Raw genomic sequence first — 9,009 nt, 5'->3', positions numbered from 1 at the left:
GAGTTTTTTTTTTTATGGAATGACAAATCAAACATCTTGCTAAATATAAGTATGGTGTTCAATAAAGGAAATTTCTATAAATAAACCGCCTAATCATCAATAAGCTCCATAGATATAAATAGCCATCTCCAGTGCTTGAATAGATCACACAACTCCAAATATGGGCGCAACAGTTTTGATTCTCATTGTCGTTGCATTAGCATTCGTGGTGGTCCTCATTGTCGCTTGTCATCAACGAACTACATCCCAGAGCTATGATGCACCACGCTCATAGACAAAGCCATCAACAACATGTTAACAATGTTCAACTCCTCAGCATCATCAACGTTCGCATACTACAATTAGCAAAGCCAGTGTTTTTCGTATAATTATATTTCGAGTACTTCAATGTAATTATATTTTGCGTTAGTAAATTACTTTTCTTCATATATTATCACCAGACCAGTACATGTTCCTAGCTTGATGATCATCCTTTTTTTATTTTCCACGAGGTGTGCAGGGGCGCCTTAGGCACGCCTCACACAGCATAGCTCTCAACTCTCAAGTACCCTTCGCATATCTATAAATATATGGATGCCAACTTTTCTTGTGACATGATCAACAACAAGCAAGAGAAGTAGAGTTTAATTTTGAAATCAGCAAATCAAACCAACACCTGTGGCAGGTGTGACAGACTTCAGACTCATTATGTGCTTAAAAACAATCAGTAAACTTAAAAACTACACAGAAGTCAAAAAACTAATCTGATGTTGGAATCCTACTAACTTTTCATTATACATTATACATACTGCAATGACCCTCAACTTACAGGTCCAAAGCAGTGTTATCAACCTGCAAGGGATGCCGAGTCTCCAGAAAAGTCAATGAAGGCTGCATAAGACTTGAAAACTGAACCCCATAAGCTAATGCTCCTTTGAGCCATTTGACCCTATTTATCAGTCCCTCCAAGTCCATAATACAAGACTCCAATGTGTCAGAGGATGTTGAATTTGATTCAATTTCACTTCTTCTCATCTTCTTCGAAGAATCACAATAGTCATACACATCTCTTGAAGCCACTTCTTTTCTTGCTAAAACTGGTTCAAACTTGTCACCATCTGTAGTTGATACATTATCTGACAAACTGGTTTTTGCTGCACCGTTCTCTGTGGTTATTGATGTGTCAGCCTTTTGTTTGTCCAGCAAATTGTATGAATGCTTTTGTTTTCTTTTTAGAGAATGCAGGGCTAGCTTGCGCCTTTCTGCTGAAGCCACATCTTTTGTTGATAAAACCGGTCCAAAATTATCACCGTCTGCACTTGAAGAACTATACCGCAAACTGTTTTTTTCTGCATCACTGTCAATCTTTATGCTTGATGCGTCAGTCTTTTGTTTGGTTAGGAAATTACATGATTGCTTTTTCAGAATATCTCTTTCTAGAGAATGAGTAGGAGGTTCTGGTGAGCTATTCTTGATCTTCATATCTGAAACTTGCTTCAGATTCTCCCTTCCTGAAGAATCTGCAGATAACTTTGGAGGCACTGAGCCAGCTAAACTACGTGCAGAAACATAAGATGGTGTCTCACTTGAACCAACGGCATTGTTTCTAACTTTACCTACATCCAGAACCAAAAAATGATGTAACCAAAAGAAAAAATCAGCTAAAAGTGCCTGGAACAATGTAAGGAAGCCAATGCACAAAAATAGGGTCAGTGACATCTTTCTATCGAGTACACAATATCCCAGAGAAGCATTTCAGTTAAGACTGTAATACGCACTCCATAACCATGAAAGAAGGTGATTTGAGAGCATGAGCTGAGAAATATAATCTAAACGAGTACACAATATTGAGCAAACCCAGTTAAATATTACCTGGACTCGTAGGATGTATCAAGCGAACACGGCGACGAGAAGTCTTACCTACCTACAACCACGACATATAATGATGAAGTTAAAAGAAGTTAAAAGCAGATGAAATGAGTATTACTAGAGGACAGGAAGGAGCCCAGGCACATGCAAATTGTAGTCACATTCATTCTAGTTTTAACGAGTTTCGTACTGCATTATGAGCTTGCTGTTTGAAATATAGATGCTAGAAAATGAATATCTTGAATAACAAGAAAAAAACAATGGTTAGGTAACCAGAATAAAAGAAGTAAAACGGCATTTTCACTGAAGATCAATAGTCCAGAAAAGTATTTACCACCTCTGTTAGGCTGGTGATACATAATGACTTTCTCGCTAAGACAAAATCCACAAATATGTATATCATTATAAGTTAGAACCCTTCCTTGGCTCGTCATCCCCATTTGGACCTTCGCTAATTTTGAAAAGCACGTGCTGCAATAAGGCACAGTATATCTCCCTTCCCACATATATATATATATATAGACCAGATAAAAGATGTTAATACACACGTTTTCTTAAGGGAAGTTATCTCCAAGAAAAATGGGGAAATAGTGGCATAATGTGTGAGCGGACATGACATGAAGATGGCTAAACTGAAATCGAAACCATTTAAGATAGAGGGAATTTGAGAAATGATAGATCATAGATGCAGATAACATATAGAAGGATAGAGTTAGTTTTTCCCACACTCATAGATGCAGATAACTGCAGAGAATTCACCTTGGAGATGGGCGCAATCCAACCAAGCTCTGGGGTCCAATCCAGAGAAGGTCGTATATCTTTGCAAGAAACCTTGTGAGTTTGTCCTTCACCCTCGCCCATGGGAGGTTCCGGTAACTGAACCTGCAACCAAAAATAACCAGAGCAAGATATAACTCAATTGTATGCCAGCAGCAAGAACATCAGAAATTGAACATCACACACTTGAGGATCAGTAGTTTTTAACTTATATAAGTTTGCAAGTGAAACACTAAACAGCTTATAGATTTCCATCGACCATGTTAACAAATTTGTGGAAAGAGTGAACTAGACGCCACTAAATGCCACAAATACCATCACCATCCAAAATTTAGTAGAACTCCTAAAAGCCGCAAACATTGCTTGAACTTGCACAGTCCTATCCTACTCTATAACTGATGGTGTATTGTAGTTGGTATACTGCAAACTTTGGTGGCAGATTAACCCGCGTATCGTTAGGAATTGATCACCAAAAGTGGACAATAAATGATAGATGAACCATTATAAATATATATTTGCACATGGAAACTGAAGCTCAGCAACTATGTCCTTCGGAACACAAGGAAAAACAAAGTTTACTTGGGACCAGCTTAAGTTTAGCTTTGTGTTTTATGTTCATGAGTAGTAAGTGAAAATAGATAACAGTTTTTTCAGGATCTCCAGGATGTTATGCCGCATCCGATGAATGCCAGACTCTCTCTCACTCTATCTAAGGACCTCAAAAGTTAAGCTCTCAATAGTTCAGTATATCTAGATCAGAAAAATCAAAAATGGAGTCAGTAAAAGGGAAAGGAGCACTAACTGACTAGGATTTTGTCCAAACTAACTTCATAACCTACAGCTGACTAGCTATTACAGGATTTTACTTCATATATAATCATTAATCCCTGACTTCAAGTCTTGGTCAGCCATTCTCAATCTTGACTAACGCTAAGCACAACCAAATTAGACCATGGCCAAGGTTTCTCCCTACTAAAGATGTCTCAACGCTGAACTGTATGGACAAACTTTCAGTAAACATGTAGCCGACAAATCAAAAAGGCAAACACCAACAGGCATGTAGGCGGCAGTGGCAAACTGAGCCTTTTCTTGAAGGAAGTGATTATCACAAAGTCAAGACTAATTCAAGGGAAGGGGGAAAAGGCCACTTCAAGACAGATTCAGTGTCTTCTATTCTGCCAATTTCAGATCGAATTACGTGGGCCAATTTACTGACACTCTAATCGAAAGGCACGCGAGTACATCAACTTTGCTAGCAGAATATTTTAAATCATGTAAACATTTTGGTAGTTATGATATTTGAGAACTAAAGTACAAATATTAGATCAAGCTATATGGCTATAAAATTTCCGCACCTGTACATTTTCCTCATCTATTACTTCAGTGATCCATGCAGACCAATAGCAACCATCTTTGAACCAATCAACCAAATCCCCCGGTTCCCAGTCACCATCAACAACTCCTACCAATTCTGAGATTTCACATATATCAGGCATTTGACTTCGATGGTACATCTGAGGATAACTAGGACGCAGCATCAGGTATCTCTTTTTAAAATCACTATGTTTCTCAGCTGGACACAGACGATACAATTGAATCCATGATTTTTCTGCAAACATCATCATGTCAAAAATTAGAAATAATCAAAAAACCTCAAGCTGTAATCCCACAAAAAGAAGAATACCGATATCACCTTCTTAGAATTCCAGAACTAATAGGACAGTAGTTCTCAGACACTATTTTCTTTTCTTGTATTTTCCCATACGACAACTCAAACTCCCGTAAGACCTAAGATTTTGCAGAATGTCCATAATATTTAGTCCAGTATATATCATAGGTTTTCAGGAATGAGGAAACTCATATGCACTCTGCCAATTGTTCTGAGCATAATAGTATAAAACCTTAAGTTTACAATACAAAGTACCATGTCATTTCAGTCCAGCACATGTGACATCAAAATAAGCATACAGGAATAAAAGAAAAGCAAAAAAGAAAAAGAAAAAAAGCAGCTCAATATGAACGTCAACTAAACTTCGACTCAATATCCAATGCCAAAATACCATAAGCAATAAGTTTTCTACTCTATCAGGAAGGAACACTGGGAACAGACTTAAAATATAACTCAAACCCATATATGGGGCCTTATTCATGAAAGAGATGTAAAAAATAACCAAATAAGTAATTACCAGAAACTTAAGTATCACAATCATCAGTATTAAGTTTTTTACTCTATCAGTAAGGAGCACTGGGAACACACTGAAGATATAACTCAAACCTATATATCGGGCCTAAAAAACAAGTACATAACAGAAATTTAAATAACACATGCACATACTTACTATAATTTATATAGTCAATATAATCTAATGCAACGGCAGGTTCTGCGCCTCTCTGCCCGCAATCTAGAATCTGACAAAAGTAAAGGAAATAAGGTGTATGAGGGTATCCATAATGCAAATACAGAAGAAGAAAAAAAAACTTCCTAAGATGAAACCTTCTTTCAAAGAAAATAAATATAAACCTTTTACGTAAGTTTAAAATAATATATAAAACGGTAAAGTCACTCCTACATAGATTAGCATTAAAATTTAATTATGAAAGTTAGTCCCCAACATTGTTATAAACAACAAATCCAACTATACCTAGAGCACACCATTTTAGAAGCCTCAAGGAACAAAACATACTCAAGAAACTAAGGAACAAAACACAATATCTTGTTGTGACCAATAACCACGGGCAACAACTAGAGAGTATATATATGGAAACACGATCTGCTTACAATCTATGTACTGAAAAAAAAAAAACAAAGGAAGACATTTCAAGCTTAGAGGCACAACTAAGAATAACATTATAGTAGCATATATATAATAAGCAAAACTACCTTGCACCGAAACCATGCTCCACGATATCCCTCTTGAAAACTCTTTGCTTCTGCCTGCTGACCAACCTCAAATGGAAGCTTGTGAGCCACCTTCATGGTGGTGCATCCACAGATTGATAACTGCGGAATAATTGTTGTTAGAAACAACTCAATACCACATAAATATCATCTGGGTTCAGGTGTAAGCACAAGGAGATTTTGAGAAAAGGAATCATATAGCAAACTAAGGAAGCAAAGAAACAATTACAAGGAGATTCTGAAAAAAGGAACAAACTTTAAGAAGAACTGTAATTCTGTCAATGGCTGCAATGGAATTAAAAGATTTAAATGCTAAACCATGAGAGGTTCAACAAAAGCACAATACTACATCTGGACCATCTGGTAGACAGCACTACCATGCAATTTTGTTTGAAATCAAAACATAACAGTATTTCCGTACAAGCTTAATAACTTCAAGGGCAAAATCCAATATTCATCACAGTATCACAGCCAAAAACAAAAACAAAAAAATTCAAACTTTACAACAAAATTCTGAGATAATCAGCCATATTAAACAGTTTCTATTATGCTGACTCAACTGACTCATTATATATGAGTCTGACTCGTCTCATCAAGATCAAGTGGTTATTTAACATAATCTTTCGAACATTTATCAGACTAGTCTACACGGTCACTCAACCCCCAAGAATCAGATTTGCCAATTATGGAAGGAAAAAGAATAAAATAAAATAAATAATCTAACATGTGACTCTGTCCGAGTCAGAAACCGACTCATTTGCCGATTCAAAAATGAAAAAAGAACAACACAGTAGAAGGGTAAAGAACTGAAACCTTAACATTGAGCAGAAAATCTCACGCTCAAATGAAATTGCTCAGACCATTAAAAGGGTTTTTGTTTTCTGTTTTTTTTCCTATTCAAAGCTGAAACTCAACTGATGTAAAGAAGAAGAAGACATTACCAGTGGTGGTGCGAGTGATTTCAGCTTGTTCAAATGATTTTGCAACACACCGTGAAAAAAACCCTATTTGTTTTGAATTTTTTCTGTGAGAACAGTAGGTAGAAGACTGAACTGAAGAGAAACCGTGTTGCGTCCTTGACTGTAGAGAACAGAGCTTTCTTACGTCGAGTAAATTGATTGAGTTGACACACAACCTATATGCAAAGAACATGTGTAAAGTGTTGTACTGTGCGGTGGTTTGTATAAAAGGAGAAACCTGTTGGATATGGGGAGGGATACGAAATTTTCAAATTTTACTCTTTCTTTGTGTTGCTTGGATTTGGCATAACTGTATCCGTTATCCCATCCGACGAAGCCGGGGAATTATACCTTTGAATCTTGTTTTCTTCGCACTGCCCGCAGTCTTGGATTTTCTGGAGTCGATAGGAGACGGAGACCCTTCAATGCGCTTGAGTAAACGGTTGGTCTCAATATATTGCACTTTAGTTTTAAATTATGTCCCAAAATAGATGAGCTATTTTACTAATCAATTGGGTATTTCTAAAACTACCCTTTTAATTGATTATTGTTACTATAAGAAATATATATAATTTGATAGCCACGTGTATATTCGTTGCATAGGTATTTTAAAATGCTTTTCAACCGTATAAAGTTCACGAAAAACCGTGGTATAATTTAGGAGATAAATCATTTCTAAGTTTTCCTAGTTATTATCCATAAGGGTATAATTGTAAAAAATACTTAAATATACTCCTCTTTCCTCCTTGCCTTGAGAATTGTGCAAACTACAACTAGCTCATCTAATTTAGGACGGAGGGAGTAGATTTAAAGTTTGAACGATTTTTTGGGACCATCCTTTTTGGTTGCGGGAGGGTCTATAATTTTATTTTTGGTAAGCCATTTAGAAATAAATTAAAGCCACTCCCTATCTAAATATTTATATTAATACCAAAATTGTCCTTCCTAATTAATTTTGTGTAATGATTATGTTAAAATAATTGATGATTAATGTAAGACTAAATCAATAAATTATGTTTTCTTAAATCAAGTTATTGCGAGAGAAGAAGAAGGGGAATATAAGAGTCTTGGAAAAACTCAATTCTTTTATTCTTTTTTGTCTTTTCCTGAATCGGAGCCTTCAAACTATCCCTGGCATATTTCACATTTGCTTAGGGATTCACGACGTAGGCCCAAAGTAGTTGTAAAGGAAGAGATACTGTTGAAGTGGGGTAATTAGAAGGGTATTACTCCTCGCAACTACCGTAGACTAAAGTTTGTGTATGATGTGAACATGTATTTTTTATGTATTTATCTTTTTGATGGAAAAAATATTTTATAGAAATAAGTAAATGCAATTACATTGTTTGAATTACATACATCTTTAAAGAACTCAATCTTCTCATTTCAATCCCAACCACTAGAGTCAACTTCATAGTTTTCAAGTAAGTTATGAGCTTGAGTAATACTAGCAGAAGTGAAGGAAGGAATCATCAACAAAGAATAAATATGAAACTGAATGACAATCTTTAATAACTTTTATACTCCATATGTACTACATAAATTCTCTGCATGCATTAATTAACAATCTGGATAAAGCTTCCATACATATTATAAATATGGAGGGTGATAAAGGATCACCATGTCTAGTATCCCTAGTGGGGTAAAAGACCTCTCCATGTATACCATTTACTAAGACAACATAAGAAACATATAAGATGCATGCATAAATAATGTTACAAATTTCATTAGAGAAACCAAAGTATTTGAAAAAATTTATAATAAAATTCCATTATAATCAATCAAAGGCTTTAGATAAATCTAGTATCAGGGCTATATAACCTTTTTTCACTTTACAGGTTTTGTATATAATATATCATGTGCTACTATGATATTGTTAGTAATCTGTCTTTTTTGGGACGAAAGCTAACTGGTTCTGAGATATCAAGTTGTCTACTAGAGGTTTTATTCTGTTAGCAATAATTTTGGCTATTATTTTATACAAATCATTGCTTAGACTAATGAGTCTAAAGTCATTTGGGTTTTTTGGAGTTTTAGTCTTAGGAAGCAAAGATATATAAATGTAGTTTATTTATTGACTAAAGCATTTATGTTTGAAAACATTTTAAACCCATATAGTGATGTCTTCTCTAAGGACATCCCAATGGTGTTGATAGAAACCGGGGGAAACCCATGAGGACCAGGTGCCCCCCTCCCCTAGGGTCAATATCTTTTTCACTAGATTTTAAAATATTATCAACGCATAGCTCGGTTGAACCCACCAAACGTTAGTATGTCAAGTTTGGTTTTCATATTTTAGTGAACCAAAACTCATCTAAGAGTCATTTGATTATGTACTAGAGACAACTTCGTATAGATTAGACTAGAAAGTATAGGAATATGAGACACACAAGTATTACTCGAAGACCCGAAGAATGCGAAGAAGTAACGAGCTACAACGACGACATCATCCTTCCTCTTGAGGTTAGTAATACTGACTTGAATTGTTTCATTCCTAACGTATCTTCCAAGTCGTGTTATATTGAA

The 9,009-nt window shown here is 35.6% G+C and overlaps 1 protein-coding gene across 4 annotated transcripts; it reads right to left on the bottom strand.

The window, feature by feature from the left end:
• Positions 1–603: 603 nt before the first annotated feature.
• Positions 604–6,614, bottom strand: LOC113358648. 4 transcript variants are annotated; one of them, XM_026602261.1, is made up of 7 exons: positions 6,466–6,614; positions 5,507–5,626; positions 4,965–5,034; positions 3,981–4,234; positions 2,608–2,730; positions 1,852–1,903; positions 604–1,595 (listed from the first exon to the last, which is right to left on the bottom strand). In XM_026602261.1, exons 2-7 carry the CDS (start codon positions 5,600–5,602, stop codon positions 805–807), a joined length of 1,386 nt encoding a protein of 461 aa, XP_026458046.1. In that variant the 5' UTR covers positions 5,603–5,626; positions 6,466–6,614; the 3' UTR covers positions 604–804. The 4 variants fall into 4 exon arrangements, with proteins under 4 accessions (XP_026458046.1, XP_026458047.1, XP_026458048.1 ...); XM_026602262.1 differs by having other exon boundaries at positions 604–1,499; XM_026602263.1 differs by lacking the exon at positions 6,466–6,614 and adding an exon at positions 4,319–4,413 and having other exon boundaries at positions 5,507–5,579.
• Between the last annotated feature and the right edge of the window lie 2,395 nt (positions 6,615–9,009).

This window comes from Papaver somniferum, chromosome 3 (genome assembly GCF_003573695.1).
Source record: "Papaver somniferum cultivar HN1 chromosome 3, ASM357369v1, whole genome shotgun sequence".
Taxonomy (NCBI): domain Eukaryota; kingdom Viridiplantae; phylum Streptophyta; class Magnoliopsida; order Ranunculales; family Papaveraceae; genus Papaver; species Papaver somniferum.
Note: the sequence above shows the minus strand (reverse complement) of the source record. Positions and strands in the feature narration are given on the sequence as shown.